This window comes from Sturnira hondurensis, unplaced genomic scaffold, assembly GCF_014824575.4.
Source record: "Sturnira hondurensis isolate 20B ecotype Veracruz unplaced genomic scaffold, ASM1482457v3 Scaffold0009178, whole genome shotgun sequence".
NCBI lineage: Eukaryota > Metazoa > Chordata > Mammalia > Chiroptera > Phyllostomidae > Sturnira > Sturnira hondurensis.
The window spans coordinates 871,582-893,232 of NW_028081809.1; the positions used below are offsets into that span (position 1 = coordinate 871,582).

The window sequence follows — 21,651 nt, forward strand, 5'->3', positions numbered from 1 at the left end:
ACAACCATCAAGAGGTGAGCCTGGGTCATAAACACTATTTGTTAACCTCACAACCTTGCTATACCCGAAGTTGATTACATAAACGTCCACATCGCTTGTAATGACATAACAGCCTACAGGAACTGATGATTTACTTTATGCAGGCACTGGTACTGTACAAGCCCTTACAGGCACTGACTCACTCAGGCCTTCCAACAGCGGCATGAGGAAGTGCTGTCATTGTTTTCAGGGGTAGGGGGGGTTCATGGCGGGCCCAGGCCATGCAGAGGCAAGATGCAAATCCAGAGAGGCTGGTTCAAGGGCCTCGCTACAGAATCTACTATAGCAGGCACACATTCCGTCGGGTCCGTGCATACTGACCCCTCTCGTGTCACCTGAACCACACCCTCCGGAGCACCCTCCCTTGGCCTGGCTCAGCACCAGGCGCTGCTGAGCGGTGCTGAGGAGGAGCGTGGCTCCTACCAGCTGCACTCCTGGTGGCTGCTGTGTGAGGTGCCTCCTCACTGGCTGGCTCGGGGACTCCCAGGACCCAAAGATGTGACTCAGGTAATTCTGCAGCTCATTTGCATAGGCCCGGCACCTCCCACTTCTACACAGGTATGTGCTGGGCTGGCTGCCTCTGCTCCTGCTTAATTCTATTCTATTCGTTCAACCATAGCTGCACATCCATCTTATCCACACACAACACAGGGCCATCTACTCCCTTAGCAAGGACCACCAGGGTCAAAGGCTACTTGTTCAGTGCCCCTCTTGGGCAAACGCTGCTACTTCCTCATGCCTCAGTTTCCTTAGATGTAAGATACATGGATATTGTAGGAGACCATTCTGCGGGCGTGGACCCAGGGGCAAACATTTACTGCAAAGTAACTTCCTAAAATCCATGCTAAACCTTCCAAGGACAAGTGTAACTGGTTCAGCCACTTTTGCCTTTTCGTTTGCAAATATCCCTCTTCTGTGATGTGATTACCAGCATCCTCTCCTTGTTTTCTGTAAAAGATAACCACCCAAAGCAACCTGTGCATAGTAAATGAGGACCATCATGTAATGTGCCCAGAAACCCAATAAAGGCCGGTCACAGCAATGGCCGAGGCTTTTGCTCCCCTTGAGAGAGAAGCCATGCTGCCCCTTTTCCCCCATCGGACTTGGTAGTCTATGTGAACGTCCCATTCCATCCATAATGATGCGGACACTGCGGGCCACTGTCCGCATCAGATATACCAATGGAAATGAGTCAACCACACCCGTAGAACACTTTTGGCCTATATTAGGGGCTCAGTAAATACTATTTCCTCATAATACTGGTGATGGTGGTGGGGATGAGACACATTAACTCACTGAATTTTCACAATGTTTCCATGAGGTGGCTATTTTTTTCCTTTTTGCCTCATTTTTAGCAATGAGAAAACTACAGCTAAGAGAAACAGAAATTGAGCCCCTGGTCCATTCACCATGTTGTTGCACCACGCGCAGCAGCAGACCCTGAGCCTGTCTGTCCCCGGGGGGCCGCTGTCCCTGGGGGGCCTCCTTCCTGCCCAGTGGTGCCCTCCCCTGACAGAACAGCCACACGAGCACAGCATCTGTCCTCTGCAGGGTGTTCCCTGCCCTGGGCGGCCCAAAGACCCTTCCTGCTGTCCCCAGATTCCTCTGGCCCACTCCCCAGACCCAGAGGTGGTGTGAGCCTCTCCTCACCACCATGACCTCACCTGGCACACAACAGGCTCACCAAAAACTAGTGGGACAAGAAAAGATCCAGCTGATCATTTCACTCAAAGAAATGAGAGAAGCAGAAACAGTGCTTTCTGGCAGCCTGCTGTGTGGACAATGTCTGCACAGTCCCCGGGCCCAGAACCAGGAGGGTGCTCCCACCTCCCCACCCCACTGAGACAGTGCTAACTCATCCTCAATGCGCAGCCCCTGCAGTGGCCCCTGTGTCACAGGTGCACTGCTGAGGTGCAGCGCCCTGACTACCAGGACCCTGTTCCCACCTGTGAAGGGGGCAGTCACAGGGCCTCCTCACAGAGCTAAGAGCAAGCATGTGCATGTGAAACCAACATGAAGGACGCTGCCTGGGACAGGACAACAGAGAAAAAGGGGGAAAAAAGACCTGTTGTTCTGGGTGAGAGGCTGGATTGTGGGAACAAATGAGAGTTGGGGTGCAGGGTGCAAGAACCTGTACCGAGCTTATGCCTCTGCTAAGAATGATGTCAAGTGCTTCACATGGGAATTCCGAGTCATTCATCGTTCATTCTCTCACCTGCTATTTGCTGTGTTCCTACTATGTGCTGGCACTACGGTAGGAAGCCGAACTCAGCAATGCAGGAGGCTGGCAGGCCCTGGCTGCAGAAGCTTCTCAGCAAGCAGGAGACAGCTACACACTTTATTTAGTCACAACCATAATGAATCTGTGGAAGGGAGTTCAGTGCCCTGGCAACATGACTGGGGGACCACATGTAAGCTGTGACCTTTCTGAAGAAGGGACACTTGTCTGAATTCTGAAACAGACATGAAAACCAGCCATGGAAAGTTAGAAGTGGGCTTTGCAGGCAGCACAGCAGCCTGTAAGAAGGGGTCAATAGGTAATTCAAGGTGCCAGAGACTGAAAGAGAACTTGGCCCTCAGCCCTGGAGGCTCTAGGAGGCCACAGACGGGGAGAAGTAGCTGGGGTGGTGCCAGGAACGTGAACTGTATCCATCTGTTCTATGCAGGGGCTCTCCAAACACAGTGCCACCAGTGACACCGGCCCGCCTAAGACCTGCTGAATCAGAAACCCAGCTCCTGAGGAACACCGACTTTAAGAGATTAGGGAGACCCTTGAGAGAGAACTCTGGGCTAACTTCGTTGCACTGCACACTCCCTCTACTCCGGGCTCCCAACTCACAGCGACGCCCCCAGCCTCCTCCCTCCTTTGGAAAGGGCCTCCCAGCCTCTCCACTTGCACCCACCTCCCACCCCTGCCAAATGTCTTAGTGTCTTGTTCCTTTCGTTCCTGCTTATCATTTAACTTGGCATGGCGTTTTGGACACAAATTAGAGGACAGCTATTAGGGCAAACCTTCAGGAGAAAATCTGAAAGCACTGAGAAATGCTATGGAAATGAGAGATAACCGTGTAAAGTGAGACATCCGGGCAAAGTTTAAAAGGACCCTGTATGTTCAGCCTCGAATGAATGTCACCGTGGGGAGCTGCGGTGACAGTTTTCTAATACACGAGGAATGCACGTCCGAGAAAGGGATCCATTTTTTCACTCATCACTGGGAGCAGAGCAGAGCAAGCAGGGCCGGCTCAGGTTTCAGCCCAGAGAACATCTGTCATGGGTTTGAGCCACAGGAGAGGAGGCGCTGCCAAGAGGGCTGGTGAGATCATCCTCCCAGACGCTGGTGATGAGGTCACAGCGGCCAGGGTCACTGTCCATCAGGGATGACCGCACAGGGTCCAGGCCCGCCAGGCTCTGCCAGGGGTCTCCCACCACCTGGCCATTCCACCCCCTGGGCAGGGCAGTTGCCAACTGGGGTCACCATGTTTTGCTTCAGATACCCGAGTCCAAGGGACACCGTGCAACTTGGCAGATGAGTTAGACTGCCTGGCACCAGGATTTCAGGCATTTGTTTCATGAAAAAGCCTATTTAGTCCGTTCCTACAGCCAACTCCTATCTTCCCAGTAACAGCAGCAGCAGCAGCCGACACCTCACTAAGAGCGCTGAGCTACTGAGCATTTGCTTTGCGCCAGCACAGCACTCAGCCCCTCAGTCACGCCTCACTATTGGCAGAGGCTCATTTTACAGATGAAGAAACTGAGACAGAGAGGCCTACTGACTTGCCCATGAACTCAGTGCTGGTCATGTCCAGGCAGACTGGAGCCCAAGTCTCTGGCTTCAGAGGCCAGGGTCAAGAGGAGACCTCCGCATTGCCGGGACAAGGTACACATGTCTGACACCCAAGGAAGTGATTCCAATGTGGCCCTGCAGGAGCCTCTGAGGTCAGCAGGGGCTGGCCCTTCAATAATGTCCAGTAGTCTGGTGAGGGGGTGCCTTTTAAAAATCACCAATTCTGTGTCTTCTCCCTGAACCTACCCCACTGCCCCCGAGTCTGGCAATATTTAACATCAGCTCTCTGCTGCAAGGCCACCCACTTCCCTAGACCTGCCTCACTGGACCCCGCCACCAGCCTGAATAAGCTAACAGCTGTGGCCCGTGATGTCCACACACACCACGGCCCTCTCCACCACTGCAGCAGCCGACCAGCGTGCGTGTTTCTGCACTCTCTCAGCACCGTCCTCACATGAACTGGGAGGCTCCTGTCACTAGCTGGGCTACTGTGCAGGTACAGTTGTTGTGGGCTCACGTGACCTTGGACCACATTTCTGTCCCATCTTCTCTATGGGGCAATTATAGGTTCATCTGGCTTCCCTGTTTTTGTTCCTTTCTGGAGTCCTGAAAATGCTGAAATGGCTTCTATTACAGACTCAGAAAAGCTGGTTTCCTCAGCATTTGATGCTCTCTGGGTGCCCTGGCCTCACCCCATGCTTGCATGACAAGCTTCTCCTAGGGCCTCCTTCACCCCTCAGATGGTTCAGCGGAGGGGACCACACCTCACGAAGGACTACAAACTGCACGTCCGCCCACCCCCCTTCAAGAGCCACAGAAACCCAGGCACAGGAGGCAGTGCCCCTGGCAGGTGCAAGGTCACTGGCTCTGCCCTGAGCGTGTTTTCAGCATCGCAGCCCTGCCCGCTGGCAGGAAGGGCGCCCACAGAGAAGCTGGTGTCAGGCAGGCTTCCTGCAAACGGGGCAGACCTGGGAGAAGTGATTAAAGAACATTCCTACTATTCAGACAACTGTGTGCTGATGTCGAGCCTGGAATCAGGTGAATGAAATTTATTCCTTGTGGATGGAAATGCTGGACTGAGCCACAAATGTAAGTTCATGGGTATCCTAATATTCTTCCAGCTCCACCAAACTCAGTAGCACTGAAAGCAGGCTTACCCCTCATGCACAGAGACAGAGAAGGCCCAGAGAACCCAGCGCTCAGTCCTGAGGGTGAGGAGGGGTCCTTCCAGGACTTTCTCTCCCAGCCCCAAACCAGTGTATGGGAGAATGGGGGAAGGGAGAGGCTTAGAGGGCCTCTGGAGGCCTGGCCTCAGGAATCCAGCCACTGGTGCTGATGCCACATCCCCCAAAGACCCTGTGAGCAGCAGCACACCCCAGTGAACTTGGCCGAGACCCACCAGCCTCACCCACTCGGGGCAGCTCTCGGCTACATTTCCAGCAGATGTGCTTGTCCTGAACGACCCGTTCTCCCCGGGTCACCTACGCGACACCCATGGCAATCAGCAACACACAGCTGGGCTGGAGAGGAATTAACAGATCCTGTGGTACAGTGTGCACAAATGTTCTCTACGTGTGGCCAACTGGAAACCACCTCACAACCGTCCTAGTGTCTTGTTCCTTTGGTCTCCACCTCACGACCAGTCATGTTACACCAACAGTGTCCCAGGAAGCTCAGCTCCTGGAATTACAATCCACACTGGAACATGCAGAGAGTGAACAGTGAGGTAAATGAAATCGCCATCAACTACCTGCATGGTGCCTACAGCTTGGAAAGCCACAGCCAGTCTCGAAGGGGTCAGTGCTGCCAGCATCACACCGAATCTTGCATTCTTGTCCTCAATAGGGGAATGGCACCGCCTGTGTGAAGCCACGAAACCGCACCTGCAGTAGGGGGAAAAAGTGGAGTTAACGAAAGAGAAGAACGTGGCACCAGCAGCAAAGAGGTCAGGTAGCTCCCACCTGCCCACACAGGAAAATCTCACAAGGCTCCATCCACATCCTGCAACCTCCCTCAGGAGACAGCAGGGTGGGGGCAGGGGAAGTGCCTGGCTGGGAGAGGCTCACAAAGGGAAAAGCAGGTTTTCTCTCACTGCCCACCATGGACTCAGCAGTGGCCCCTCACAAAAACAGGCATGAGGGCCGCCATGATCAAACTAACACCACAGCCTGAGTGTGAAGACCACCCATCAATCCACTATTGTTGAGATATCCACATACCACACAACTTCCCCTTTAAAGCATAGAATTCAGTGGGTTTGGGTATATTCACAAAGCTGTACAACGACCTGCCACTTTCGAATTCCAAAACATTTCATCACCCCAAAAGAGATACCCACCCCCACTCCCCACTGGTTGTCCAGACCTTGACAACCATTCATCTACTTCCTGTCTCTATGGGTTTGTCCATTCTGGAAATTTCACATAAGTGAAATCATACAATATGTGGCGTTTGTGCCTGGCTTCTTTCCCTTTGCACATTGTTTTCAAGTTTCACATGTGTCGTAGCATGTATGTAAGCACTTTATTCTTTTTTATGGCCAGATGGTATTCCATTGTATGGATCTACCATATTTTGTCTATCTATTCATGAATGTGTGAATATTTGCATTGTTTCTACTCTTTGGCTATTATGAACAATTACACTATGAACATTTGTGTACAGGTTTTTATGTGGACAATGTGTTGGCAATTCTTTTAGGGACAATGTTCTCAGGCACACTCAGGGGTAAAATTGCTGGGTCATATGAAAACTTTGAAGCTTTACAGAACTTCCCGCCTTTCCCAAACCAGCAAGGCCATCCTACGTCCTCCCCAGGAATGTGTGAGAATTCCGATTTCTTCACCTTGTCTACACTCATCACCACATGTGTCCTCTGTTGCAGAGAGGCAAGAGGGTACGAAGTAGCACCTCACTGTGCTTTTGATTGGCATTTCCCTAACAACAGTGGTGTCGGCATCTTCTCAGGTCCCTATTGGCCATTTGTGTGTCTTCTTCGGAGAAATGTCTATCAGATTTTTGCCCATGTTTTAATTGGGTCATCTGACTTTTTTTATTGTGGAAATGGTACTAGTTCCACTAATAGTCTAGATATTAGAGCCTCATGCTGTATGTGCTTTGCACATATTTCCTCCCTCTCTGGAGACTGCCATCTCACTTTCTTCATTGGGTCCTCTGAGGCACACAAGTTTGTTCATTTTGATGAAGTCAAATTCACCTATTTCTTTTCTTTGATCGCTTGTGCTTTTGGTATCACATCTAATAATCAGTCATTGCTTCAACTAAGGTTACGAAGATTTACATCTATGTTTTCTTCTAATAGTTTTACAGTTTTAGCTCTTATACTTAGATCTATGATCCATTGAGTTCATATTTATATATGGCCTGAGGAAAAGTTTCAACTTTATAGTTTTGCATGTGAATATTCAGTTGTCCCAGCATCATTTGTTAAAAAAAAAACTTCTTTCCTCATCAAACTGTCTTGAAAGCCTTGTTGAATATCAACTGACCATAATGTAAGAATCTATTCCTAGACTTTGTGTCTTATGCCACTGTGTGAGTATACATCCCTAAGCCCACGCCACCCTGTCGTGATCACTGCAGCTTTGCAGTGAGTTGTCAAATCAGGAGTCTGGGTCTGCACCTTTGTTCTTCTGCCCCGTGGTCAAGATTGTTTTGGCTATTCTAAGACTTTCACATTCCATACAAACTTTAGGACCAGTTTCTCCATTTCTGCAGAAAAAGGCAGCTGGGATTTTGAGAAGGATCTCACTGAATCTGTATGTCTAGTTACTAGCCCATCTTTGATCAAGTGATAAACCAGCACCCCAAAGTGGGACTCCTCCCTCAAACATCTGTGTTGCTCCTGCTGTTCTGTACTACATGTGTGTGTTGGGAGGGCAGGGGGGAGGAGGAGGCGTGCCTTAAATGTCAATAGAAAAGCTTTAAAATCAAATCTTACTTATCAAAGAATACTCTATGTGCACTCATGTCTTCTATAGACTATGCAGCTCCCTATCATTTTTCTTCCTGGCTTAATCTATTTTCTAACCTCTAGTGCATGGATGAGCACTAAACCAGCAGGTTAAGCCTCCAGCAGAGGGCTGGCCAGGCCACTGAGATCTGGTAGGGTAGGTGAGATACAGGAGCCCACCACCTGTAGCTCTGCTGCCCTCCTCCCCATCTGCAAGTGGAGTGAGGCCATAAGCAACCAGGAAACACACAGGCATTGAGGCTCATGGACACTGGCAGCTCCTGGGGGGCCTGAAGCCTTCACCAGGGTAAGTGCAAAGAAGCTTTTGTTATATCCAACCAATTCAAGGGTAGGAGGAGAGGAGTTAACAAAGAGAATTTGGTCCATTTTAAGTTTGTTTCCCCCACATTTTCTTAAACTTTTGGCAACCACAACTTTATCTGCTAACAAAAACCTGCAAGGAACAAAAAGGAGTGAAGTATAAAAGGAAAATCTACAGGAAAGTGGGGAGCAAGCCTGATTGGAGGAAGCTTTTTACAAATTTAAATATGACTGTGATTTGGGATTTTAGCTGGATACATGAAATGCTGCTGAGAAAAGCAAAGTCACCGGTGTTTCTAAGCCTCTGTGAAGAGCACTGAGAACCCCAGACTGCACCTGGAGAAGTCCACAGACCACGGACCATGGTCACCTCCATATTTAAACTCCTGGACTGCACTGAGGAAGCTGGGAAGTGACACGGAGCACCTGTGGCATTATCCGTGCTAGTTTTAAGTCTCTGACACCAAAAAGTACTGTCCTGCTTTCTGCCACCCACAAGGGGGACAATAACACCTACTTATTTATGACAGAAAAAAAATTAAAGGAAACAACCTAAATACCCAACAATAAGGAATTAAGTACATAAATTACAGATAATTTATTTAACAGTCTCTGATGGCAATGTTAAAAATGATTATACATGTGTGTATTTACTGTTGTACAGAAACATTGGACATATAATGTTAAACAGAGATTACAAATTACAAAGAATAGAATTTGTAAGTGGATTTCATTCAGTAAAAATTGAAGCTATTTCTCTCTTTTGATATATTATCCTGGAGAAAATTCTAAAAAGTTATACATTAAAGTAGAACACACACTATGTCTGGGTAATAGCGTCTTGGGCGATTTTAATTTTTTTCTATTTGTTTATCAACATTTTCCAGTTAGTTGTTAACAAACTTGCGGAAGTGGTCGTGCAAACAAAGCCTTGACATGCAGCCCACGAGACGGAGAGCCAGCCTCAGGTGGGGAGCCATGAGATCGCACACACGGTGAATCTGAGTTAAAGGGGAGCTACTTGCTTATCCAGCAGGTGGTCCCTTGGTATCTGAACTTTGTCAAATATTAAAATCCCATTAACCACACCATGAAGACCTAGAGAGAGCAGAATAGACACGGAGGTGCAGGGGACAAATGCAGGCTAGTGTCAGAACTACTGTCCCTGCTACTCCCAGGCCTGCCTCCACTCAGATGCAAAGCCCTTTTCCGGAAGTGTTAACGCACTTCAGTTGGGCTGGAGGTAGGGGTGCTCTTCGCTCGTTATCTTGAATAGCTGTGCCTTCCTGGGGCATAGGTGGGGTTTCTGGGGGACACACCTGCTACCTGAACAGCTGCTGTGACTAGGAAAGGGAGAGCTCTAGACAACAGAAAGAATGTCAGACTGAACACGGTGAGGAGAACAACCGTCACTCCCCCAGGGATGCGGAACTCCAGTTCCCTTCCCCACAGATGCTCTTTCCCAACACACGGGGTAAATCTGTTGAGCAAATACCTAATAGACAAGAAAGATGGCCACAAGGACAGGGACAGCAGTGGGTGGGTAGGTGGGTAACCTGGTCCCCTGGGAGGTTTCTGAAGTCTGCCGACCCATTTCCTCATGACGTCGTCAGACTGAGGTCCACTTCTGGTTCATCTCACCCTTGAGGAACCCTAGTCTGGGGGAAAATATCTCTATTTAGAACATGGCCCCTTGACAAGAACACACGTGATTTGAGGAGTTCCCAAGACCACCAAGCAGAGTTTCTGGGATGGTGGTGTTTCAACGCTCGGCCCCCCTTCACAAGAGCTGGGCCCTCCCCTCTGCTCTCAGTACCACTGACACTGGAGGCACCTTCCAGAGGCAGGGCCAGCAAGGGCCTCGGTCCCCCTGGGAGATGCATGTAAGCACTCCCAGACACACCTGCAGCCCATTCCCGCAGCAGTCAGTGATCGATGACCAAAAATCTTGGGTAAGATGGCCAGGGTAAGACCATTCTTCCACCGAAGGACTGTCGCCTTCCCCACTCTCTTCCCCTGCCCTTTCTTTTCTTTTTTTTTTACTCCCCCCACCTGTGTTTTGGCTTGGCTTGGCTTGGTCTTGGCTAGGGATGACCAATGAAGCCCATGGTGTGGCCCACCTCCACTGAGTGCTATGGGTTGAACTGTGTGTCCCCCAAAATCATACGTTGGAGTTCTAACCCCCAGTATCTGTGAATGGGACATTATTTGGAGATGGGATCTTCACAAAAGCAATAAACTTAAAATGAGGTCATTAGGGTAGACCCTAATCCAAGTGACTTGGGCCCCTATAAAAAGGGGAAATTCAGACATAGACCAATGAAGGCAGACTGATACCTGTCAAAGCCAAAAGATGGGGGCCTGGAACGGACACTTCCTCACAGCCTCAGAAGGAACCAACCCTGCTAACACCTCCATCTCAGACCTATGGCCTCCCAAACCAGTCCACCGAGTCAAGCTTAGGTCTTATCAAGGGTCTCGCCTACACTGATACCAGGATGGTGGCTTAGGGGCAGGAAAAAAGAGTGCCTCAACCTGCCCTCTGAGAGCCCACAAGTCCAAGGACAGAGGGGATGACACAACCCAGCTCAGAGCTGCCTCATTACTAGGGAACCTGGGAGGCTGGGAGGAGACGAGACCCACGCACACTCCTAAGTGGTGCTCTCCAACATTCTCTAACAACTGTACAGATCCAACATTCTCTAACAACTGTACAGAAAAGACTCTAATCAGGCCTCAGAGTCAGAGTCTTCCCAGGGCCTGGAGAACCAGGCTGGACTCTCCTTAGGTGGGGTGGGGGCAGGCGGGGGGTGCAAATGAGGCCAGGACAGAGTCTCCTGGGAATCACCTTCTTTGTACGTCATGTCAACCACAGTCACTCCTGGGCACAAGCTTCCGTTTTCACCGCAGACAGGGGTGATGAAGCAGTGGGGCCGTAAGGAAGGCGATGAGATGGTCACTAAATTCTGCTCCTAAAGATGGGCATAAAGCTTTACAACATCCTGGAATAGGATGCAGTTGTGTCGATCCCAAAATCCTTTCAGTTTTATGTACACTGCAGATAAGAGTGTCTGATAAATTTTATCCTCATGTATATTTAGGAGACAAAGGCAGTGCTGAGTCCTTTATAAGATAAACACAGCCCCATGAGTGGTTTTCAGGGTGAAGTGCTCATCGGAGAGCAGTGAGAGTGAAGAGAATTGTTCTCGTTTTCAGTGGCAACCAACATTGAGACCCTCCGCGTACAATGAGCTGGGCGAAGGCTACGGCGCAGTTTCCACACATGGCATTTCCAGTGTACATCTTCTCGGCGTCTTTACGTGGTGTGTGGATCACATATTCCTACAGAAACAGCAAAATGACAGCATCCTTTCTCAAAGCTCATTGCAACACTTCAGCTCGATGCAAGGACAACTGTGAAACAGACCAGCATCGTGAAGTACACACACCCAGGTGACTTCACAGCAAAGGAGAAGACAACCAGAGTCGTCTGGCTCAGCCTTGTGAGGTCAGGGCCACCGTACCATCACCTCAGTTCACACAGCTCACCTCCATCTCCCCTGTGAAAATGGCTAGAAATTAAAGCACTTTTTCAAAGAATCTTCCAATCAGGAAAGTGAGTTGCCAGTTTTCACTGGATAGAGGGGTCTGTCTGGCCCTCCTCCCTGGTCTCTCCGCTATAATGTTGGGCTGGCGCGTGTGCTATCACTGAGACCACCTGGCTTCAGTGCCTCCCAGCTCTCTTCTATTATCAACATCTTTCTCTCTAGATTCCTTCACACTGAGGCGTTGACTTTTAAATAATCCAACACCCAAGCTACTAAAAGCCCTGTAATAGATGTTTGCTCTCCACACACCCCTCCTCCCCAAGCAGCCCACCGATGAGGCTCACTGACGGGATGGACACCCAACGCCCCGTGGCCCGTGCTGAACGAGTCCACGTCTATGCATTTACTTTTGTCTCCCAGGCATCACTCCTTCGAGACAAACTGCTTGTTCCTCATGCTTGCCACTGTCATGCGGCCATGAATATCACCGTCTCCACAGGCAGAGTCTGTCATTCAAATAGCAACCAACTAACCAAAGGCCAAAAGAGAATCTCGATGTCAGCAAAACTATCCAGCAATCTTGGCCTGTGCCCACCACTGCTTAGGCTCTCAGCCCATACAATTTGGGATTTAAAAAAAAACTCAGTTAAGGCTTTGGATGGCTGTTTCAGAACTTGCCTCTCCATTTACGTAATTGATAAATAAGATAATAAAATGTTCCTCTGAAAGATTCATACACACAAGCCCCTTAGAACCATTTGTAAATGATTCTCTGTCTTTAAGAAAAAGAATCTTAGAACGTGTCACGCAGGTTGTCTCTATAACAGATCAAGGATTCCAGCTCAAAACACTCTGAAAATAACACTGATCAGGAAGAAGCAGGAAGAAAATGCAGAATTTTTGTTCTAAGTTTCTGCTCAGAACTTGTTTTTCTTTTCCTTACTCGCTGGAAGCCAGCAGTACAGGATCACAATGGAAATGCCCCCCTTAATCTGTTGGATGTCCCTAATTTGGTTCATCACCTGGGTTACTCTGAAACATCTCATCTAGGACAGGCTGACCATAACTGCCAGCTCTGAACAGGTATCCCGGACAGATAGGGGTGTCCAGGGAAAATGTACCATTTAATTGGAGCTGACAATATTGAAGATGTGACTGAACTAAACCAACAAGCTATTGATCGTGGAAAGATTATCTCAGGTTTCAGATTTTAAAGTACATAGAGTCCACTTTCCTTCTGGCCAAGATACACAGTCTTGAAGCCTAAGAAAACCTGCTTTGACATATGTTTGCACAGGGGACGTTTTCACATGTGCAAGGGCTTTTCAGAGATATAAATGGACATGGCGGAATCTTCTTAAGTCTCCAGAGGCTGCCATGGTCTCCGTAGGCCAGCCAGGACTTCTCAATGAAAGGAACTGTTTGAGGTTTACGCAGTGCAAACAAACAAACAAAAACCAACAAAAGCTTATGTGGTAAGGGGAAGCTTGCACCTCAAGGGCAGAGAAAGGAGGAGCAGAAAACCACGGGCCCGGCAGGAAAGATCTGGTGGGGTGGGAAAGAAGGCAGGAGGCCACCAGTCCCCATGAACATCCGATACACTCTGGGAAAGGGGGTTTGTCACTTCTGGCAAAAACACTTGCTTTGGAAAGTTGCATCAGTCAAGACGCTGGCGTTGTAGCTGGATCTAATAATGTGCACCATGTGTGTGGGTTCCTGTTACGAGTCTCTGCTGAGGGCCAGCAGATCGGTCACTGCTACAGGCTCCAAAAATTAAGATGCCTTTCTCCTGAGAGATTTTAGCCTCGTTTATTTTTTATATTTAGCATAGAGTATAAAAATAAAACTCCCTCTTGCCTCTTAACTATCCATACCACCACCCCACACCCCTCCTCCAAAAATAAAACAATGAACACAGAGGAAGGAATAACGGAAAGCTGCAAGAGACGGAAATAGTCCTTGAGGGAGCAAAAGCTCCCTTGATTCACTCTGACAGTTTAAAGGGAAGTGAAGGGGAAACGGAAACCAAGGCAGCAGAGATCCACCCCCTCTATGTCATCATCAGGAGACACGGGCTCTCCAGAGTCCCCTCCTCTCCAGAGTCCCCTCCTCATTGTGCTGTGGCTCCCACACCTCCCCCGCTGACAGAAGTAGCTCCTGCAGCATGCCAGGGAAAATGGGACCAGCACAGGAGAGTGATCTTTGTGGAAAAAACAGCTGTAGGATGAAACAAATAAAAACTCTAGGTGAGGGGTTTTTCCCTTTAATGGCAGCAAGGTGACCTCAATACCACGGTTTAGAGAGAGGAAAAGCTGGTCACCCCAGACCCAACACATGCTCGGTCGGCACCCACCACCGCGGGAAAGCTCAGCTGTTAGGGGTGATCACACTAGAACCTGAGACTCACTCAGGAGCTGCACAGCCATAGTCAGTTTCTCCGCCTCTGTGAGCCTCAGTTTCTCCATCTGTAACACAGGGGCAATAATACCTCCCTACAAGATTACAGAATAGTTAACAACGTGACATGGAGCGGGCTAAGCCTGGTGCCCAGCACGCACAGGCTCAACAAACAGAAGCAGCTCGCCGACACTTGGTGGGGCTGTCTCGAGGCAAGGTGGAACACTGCATGGGGGTCTAACACGGAGTCTAGCCCATGGAGAGTGGTCACTAAGCAGCAGTCCTTACTCTTGTTACTATCATGACCTTGGACACCATCAGCAGCAGGGTAAGAGGAAAGGCAGGGCACCCCCAACACAACCCTCACCTGAATGTGTCATCATAAACACTGACACCCAATGCGTGTGGGTCAGAAAGACCCGCTAGTGAAGACCCAGACTCCAAAGGGCAAACTCGGCAAATGTGAAGACCAGAACACTAACCACACACACGTGCACAGGCCACACTTGCACTCATGCACATGCTTGCACATTTACATGCACACAAATGCATGTACAGAACTTCAAAATGTATTCATTCCTCTGCAGTTCTTACAGATACCCAATACCAAACGGGAAGCTACAAGGAGAGTGAAATAAGCAAACGTTTGCTTCCTTTATTCACCGGGAGTAGGACGTGCAGAGCAGGGTTTCACACGGCCAGTGTGAGCCACATCGGAGACAGATGCACTGAGAGGGTCTCCAGAAACACTGTGTGTTTTTAGTTTAGTTCTCCAGAACACTGTGTTCTTTTTTTAGTTTTTTTTTCTTTATTTTTAGAGAGATAGGAAGGGAGGGAGAAAGAGAGGGAGATATCAATTGGTTGCCTCTTGCAGGCACCCAGACCACACACTGAATGCAGGCATGTGCCCTGACTGGGAATCGAACCAGCAACCTTTCACTTTGTGGAACAATGCCCAATGTACTGAGCCACACTGGTCAGGGCTCGAAAAACATTTTTTAATTAACAAGAAGGGAAGGAAAACTCTTGGAGTCCATCACATGTAGTAAAGGTAGGAAAAGTAAGATTGATTCATAAAATGTTTGCTTCAATTGTCATATGAGTTTTCCTGCAGGTCGAGGGTAAGAAAATGGCACCATGCCGGTACAGGGGACTCCCACTCCCAGTGAGGAAGAACCAGCACAGAGAGTGCCCTCTTGCCACACAGTTCAACTGATGGAGAGTGCCAACGATGACGATACCTCTGCCAGTCATTCACCCACTAGCACGGGACCCCCAAACAGCCTCGGCACTGTCCTCGCAGTTGTCTCAGGCATTACTTGACTGCAAGTAAGGTGCTCAGAGTGGTGTCTGCCACCACGTAGTAGGTGTTGTGTAAGTGCTGACTGGTACTAGATGCATTGTGAATCAGAGGGCCTCGTGCCAAAGGGCACACGCAAAGAGCATGAGGCTGGACTCAGTCAGAGGGAAAGCCTGGTTCTGAGCCACTGTCTGACTGCCTAGAACCGCGAAACAACGCAGAGAACCCTAACCTATGCAGACAGGTCAAAAGTGGCTTCGGTCTGGATCCCTCTCACGTTGCTCCCATGGCTCCTCTCGGTCACTGCCAACATTCTGGTGTATTTCTGCTCCTAGGGTTTACCAGACATTAGAAGGGGATATGCTGGGCAGGTGACTCCTCTAACTACAGACCTGTCTGACCATTAAGATTATCAGTAAGAAAGAGAGAGGTGGCAGCTAATGTGACGTTAACGATATGACAGGGTTAACACAATCCAAAAAAGAGTGAGAAATTCTCATTTCAAACAAAACTCTGGGACTTCCGCAAAGATGGAGGCATAGGTGGAAACACTGTGCCTTCTCCCACAACCAAGTTTGAATACAACAAAGGTTTGGAGAAACAAAGACACAACCAAAGGACAGAAAATTGAATTATACGGAAGTCCGACTACATCTAACCGTTCAACGGGGACGGTAAGAGGGGCGGAGCCAGCAGCGAGCAGGGTCAGGGAGGACAGGTCCCCCGACCCAGGTGCGCAGGCAGCCCAGAACCAGTTGGGGTGCAGGGCAGACTGACCATGGTCGCGCATTCGCACACAGTGAGACGGACCACGCAGGCCCCAGGGGGCGAGGGCTGACGGTGGTGGCACACTCGTGCACAGTGGGACAAAACACATGGGCCCGGTGACGGCAGCAACTGCGGCACTGGTGAGGGCCGCGGCGGCAGGCGGCAGACAGGACAATAATAGTCCCTCTTTGACCCCACCCCCACATACAGCGTCACAACCCAGCGACTTAGTTGCCCTGTTCTAGTGAACACTTTAGGGCTCTGATCCTGCTATGGAACAGGCACGAACAACCCGAAAGATGGCACAAGAAGAACTCAAAGTCCCAGAGCCAATAACTCTAAGCGACCGAGAAATTGCCAGCCTCTCAGAAGCACAATTCAAGACACTATTTATCAGGATGCTCACAGAACTGGTAGATTATAGTCACAAATTAGAGGAACAAAGTCACAAATTAGAGGAACATATGAAGGCTAAACTAATTGAAATGAAGGGAGATGCACAGGAAACCAATAGTGATGGAAAGGAAACGGGGACTCAAATCAATGGAATGGACCAGAAGGAAGAACAAAACATCCCACCAGAAAGGAATGAAGAAATGAGAATTCAAAAAAATGAGGAGAGGCTTAGGAACCTCCAGGACATCTTTAAACGTTCCAACATCCGAATTATAGGGGTACCAGAAGGGGGAAAGAAACAGCCACGAGTGGAAAACGTATTTGAACAAATAATAAAGGAGAACTTCCCCAGTCTGGCAAAGGAAATAGACTTCCAGGAAATCCAGGAAGCTCAGAGAGTGCCAAAGAAGTTGGACCCAAGAAGGAACACACCAAGGCACATCATAATTACATTAGCCAAGACCAAAATGAAGGAGAGAATCCTAGAAGCATCAAGGGATAAGGGGACAGTCACCTACAAAGGAGTACCCATCAGACTGTCAGCGGATTTCTCAAAAGAGACCTTACAGGCAAGAAGGGGCTGGAAAGAAGTATTCCAAGTCATGAAATCCAAAGACCTACAGCCAAGATTGCTTTATCCAGCAAAACTTTCATTTAGAATGGAAGGACAGATAAAGTGCTTCTCAGATAAGGTCAAGTTCAAGGAGTTCATCATCACCAAGCCCTTATTATATGAAATGCTAAAGGGACTTATATAAGAAAAAGAAGATGAAAAATATGAACAGTGAAAGGACAGCAAACACACAGTTATTAACAACCACACCTAAAACAGAAGCAAACCAAGAGGACAGCTAGATCAGGAGTGGAACCATAGAAATGAAGAACACATGGAGGGTTAGAAACAGGGGGGTGGGAGGGGGAGAAGGGGGGAGAAGGCACAGAAAATAGCATAGATGGTAGGTAGAAAATAGATAGGGGGGAGGGCAAGAATAGTGGGGGAAATATAGAATCCAAAGAACTTGAGACACGTGGTTATAAACTAAGGGGGGGGAGAATGGTGGGGGAGGGAGGGTGCGGGTGGAGGGGAATGAAGGGGGGAATAGAACAACTGTAATGGTATAATCAATAAAATATATTAAAAACAGAAACAAAAACAAACAAAAAAAACTCTGGATGACACTAGTTCTCTGATTCATATTTTTTCTGCACACACACGCTCCCCTCAGCTACTGTGAATTTTTACGGCTCTCCATAAAAGAAGACATCATTTGAGGTACATGTCCTACCTGGAGTGACTGAAGCCACTTAGCTACATGTCCTGGGCTTCCCAGATTCCTGACTGCACCACCAAATAGCCAACAAATTACTCCACGCTGGAAACAAAGACAATACAAAGGCCATTGTCACCAACAGTCAATGACTGAGTGATAGCTGGCCCTGCTGCTCTAAGCCCATTCAAGGAGCATCTGTAAAGCTCATGGAGCAGTCGCACGGCTTATGCGGCCTCCCTTCCTTGCCTGTCAGGCACCAGGTCTTCTCTGCAGCCGTGACCCAAGGTCCTTTCTCTCCAGAGGCCACTCCAACAGAACAGAATGCCATTCCTCCACCCCCGGAGCCACCCGTTCACTCCATCCAGTGACTGTTTTGAATGTTCATTCTACCTGTCTGCTCAGGGTCCAGCTCGGTGCCTAGAATGGAAGACATGGGACCAAACAGCAGGAAGGGGACAGAGGAGGTGCTGCTGCAAACAGACAGGCACACAGGCAGGCATTCCACCAGGACGAGGCAGCTGGGTCAGACCCCATTCAGACCCCCATTTCTGTGGGACCTCGGACAAATGACACAGGAGCCTCCATGCCCCATCTGACAACAAAGCAAATAGTGACCACCCCATGAATGATCACCCACACCTTCCAGGCACTGAGCTCCATACACATGAGGTCACTGGTTCTCATGACAACCTGGAAAACATCATCACCCCCACTTGACAGATGAGGACTCTGAGGTTCAGGAGAGGGAAGTGACCAGGAAAGGCTGCATTGGAGGAAATGGGCAGGGCGAAGGTTCAACCGCAGGCTGCCTGACATCTAATGGCATTCAGTGACGTTGCTACAAGGATTCAGTGAGGGTCAGCAGCCAAGACTTTGGTCCTTCATAAACCCTAAAACCATTATAACACCTAAAAACACAACAATTCTGCCCTGGCTGGTGTGGCTCAGTGGATTGAGTGCCAGCCTGTGAACCAAAGGGTCACCAGTTTGATTCCCAGTCAGGGCACATGCCTGGGTTGTGGACCAGGTCCCCAGTAGGAAGTGTGGGAGAGGCAACCACACATTGATGTTTCTCTCCCTCTCTCCCTTCCCTTCTCTAAAAATAAACAAACAAAATCTTTTTTAAAACAAAAATAAAAACACAGTAATTCTTTAATATTGCCAAATAATCAATGTACAAATTTCCCCAACTCACATGTATTTTTTCTTTAGTTTGTTGTTTGAACCAGGATCTAAATAATGTGCACACATTGCAACTGGTCAGAATATCTTTTAAGTCTGCTTGGACCACAGGCTTCGTCCCCCGCATTCAGCCAAACATTCCCTACGGGACTCAAAGCACTGGGCTCAATGCCAGACCCTGGAGATTTGGAGAAGAGGGCTGCACCCACAGTTCAGGGACACTGGAGATTTCTCAGGTCACACTCCACCAGATCTGACTGAAGAGAAGGCAGGTGGACAGGCAAAATGGATCCTTAGTGTAGCCCAGGGTCCACGAGTGTTTCTGAGAGGAGGACTATTTGTTGCATCTCAGCTGAATTTCTTCTCTCTGGAGCCATAGCCAATGCATCCACAAGGGAGGAGACCATGAGTGGCTCAAGTCACAGGGAAGCCAGTCTCCCCCGAAGGACCTCGTGGTGGGTGCCCTCACCACAGTTGGCAAGCACCGATTTCTTTGTCTTTGATTTCTATATATTTTTAAACAACTACACTCCAGAACAGAAATAATCGCCACCTTGGATGTGCCAGTGACCCACCTAGCTTCTTGTCTGATCACTCTCTCTTCATGTTCTAGTTACGAGTGTCCCCTATGGGACATCAGACTGGAGGCTTGGACACAGGCACTAATTCTGAGGCACAGGGGTGTCCACAAGGAAGGGAGGGCATATGCAGGGCCACACAAATGACCCTCTGCCAGGGGCCACAGCAGTCACGCACTTCGAGCTGCCCTGTTCCCCACCTTTGCTGAGCTGGAACAAGCCCCACAGGGCAGTGCCATTTTAAACCCACACGGTGGCTGAAACGGAGAAGTCTCAGACTTCCCCATGCAGTAAAGTCCACACAAAGGAATACCACACAGCAGTCAAAAGCAACCAAACTCCCATTGTATGGCATCCTCAAAATGGCAAAATTATGAAGACAGGGAACAGATTAGTGGATGCCAAAAAAGCAGGATGGTGGGGGCTGCAGGCAATGGCAAACGGGTTGCACTGTGCATTTTGGTGATGGTGAAATAGTTCTATATCCTTGTGGTAGTGGCTGCATGAATGGGATTTCATTTAAAATCCCTTTTAAACTGGAGGTAGTGAAGGACACCGAAGAACATGGGGACAGAGCAGTGGAGAGACACTTTGGGCCACCTCCAACTGAGAAAATGATACGGGAATGGAGGAAACAGGGGCATCAACTGCAAAAAACAAACAAAAAGAAACGATGTTTTCATGGCCATGCTGCAAAATGGCCACAGTTAGAAGTGGATATGAAAGAGTGGATCACATGTCACAGGAACAATGGCTTTTCAGTATTTACAAAAATGATCATAGATGAAGCCAAATGTCCTGCTGCAGACATTGAGGACTTCACTGCATCACCATCATGGTGCCACAGATTTACGAAGAGATGTGGCCTTGCTCTGGGCACCAGAACTAGGATTGCACAAAAAATGCCTATAGAATATGAATCCAAGATTGTGTCTTTTCACAGATTTGTACTGGATGCAAGAGAGAAAAATGGATTCACAATAAGCCTGACTGGGAACATGGGTGAAGTCCCATTAACCTTTGATGTTCCGTCAAACAAGACTGTTGAGGTGAAAGGTGCCAAAACCGTAACTGTGAAAACCTCAGAGCGTGAGAAAACCCATTACACGGTTGTGTTGTCCTGCTGTGCAGATGTCACCAAACTGCCACCAATGCTGATTTTCAAGAGAAAAAAGGTGCCAAAAGAGGGAATCCCAAGCCCTGGCTGGTGTAGCTCAGTGGATTGAGCGTGGGCCTGCAAACCAGACCATCGCGGTTCGATTCCCAGTCAGGGCACATGCCTGGGTTGCAGGCCAGTTCCCGGCAGGGGCCAGTTCCCAGCAGGGGACGCACAAGAAGCAACCATACATTGATGTTTCTCTTCCTCTCTCCTTCCCTTCCCCTCTAAAAGATAAATAAATAAATTTTTTTTTAAAAAGAGGCAATCCCAAGAGGAGTTACTGTTCGTGTTCATGACAAAGGATGGAAGGATAAAAACAGCATGAAGATATGGATAGAAAAAGTGTGGTCCAAACTAATAGAGCTAAAGAAACCTGCTCTATTAGTGCTTGACCCGTTTAGGGCACATATCACTGAAGCCACAAAAAAGAGATTTAAAGAAGAGAAAACCCATCTGGCCATAATTCCTGGGGGCCTTACCAGCCAATTGCAACCTTTGGGTGTTTCCATCAACAAGCCATTTAAAGTTTTCGTGAGAGACGAGTGGAACAAGTGGATGGCTGCTGGAAACCTTGATCTGACACCAAGTGGATGAATGAAGAGGCCCACCATTACCCACGTTTGCGAGTGGGTGAAAACCCCAGGTAGTCAGTTAAGGATGAAACTGTTGTGAGGTCCTTCAAACAGTGTGGCATCAGCGATGCCTTAGGTGGCTCTGAAGATGACATCCTCTATGAACAGAGTGAAGACAGTGACACTAGTCATTCTGAGCAGCTGAGCTTCACCAATGTGAACAGTAGTGACGAGGAGAGCTTGGGGTTCCCTGATGATCAGCGGAGTTTCCGTAATTAAAGCTTAAAGTGAGTAATAATGGTTGTTAATGCTGCTGTTGGGTTCTGTTTACATTTACATTGGTGAAATACTATGTTATTTATG

General features: G+C 48.7%; 1 protein-coding gene across 1 annotated transcript in view; it reads right to left on the reverse strand.

The window, feature by feature from the left end:
• ACOXL (acyl-CoA oxidase like) overlaps positions 1–18,481 on the reverse strand; it is a 263,368-nt gene extending 244,887 nt beyond the window's left edge. The window contains 8 exon segments of the mRNA XM_037056729.1: positions 3,735–3,741; positions 5,571–5,706; positions 9,143–9,215; positions 10,966–11,076; positions 11,345–11,459; positions 15,595–15,693; positions 17,813–17,899; positions 18,437–18,481. Of these exon segments, the coding sequence (XP_036912624.1) occupies positions 3,735–3,741; positions 5,571–5,706; positions 9,143–9,215; positions 10,966–11,076; positions 11,345–11,459; positions 15,595–15,693; positions 17,813–17,899; positions 18,437–18,481 (673 nt within the window).
• Between the last annotated feature and the right edge of the window lie 3,170 nt (positions 18,482–21,651).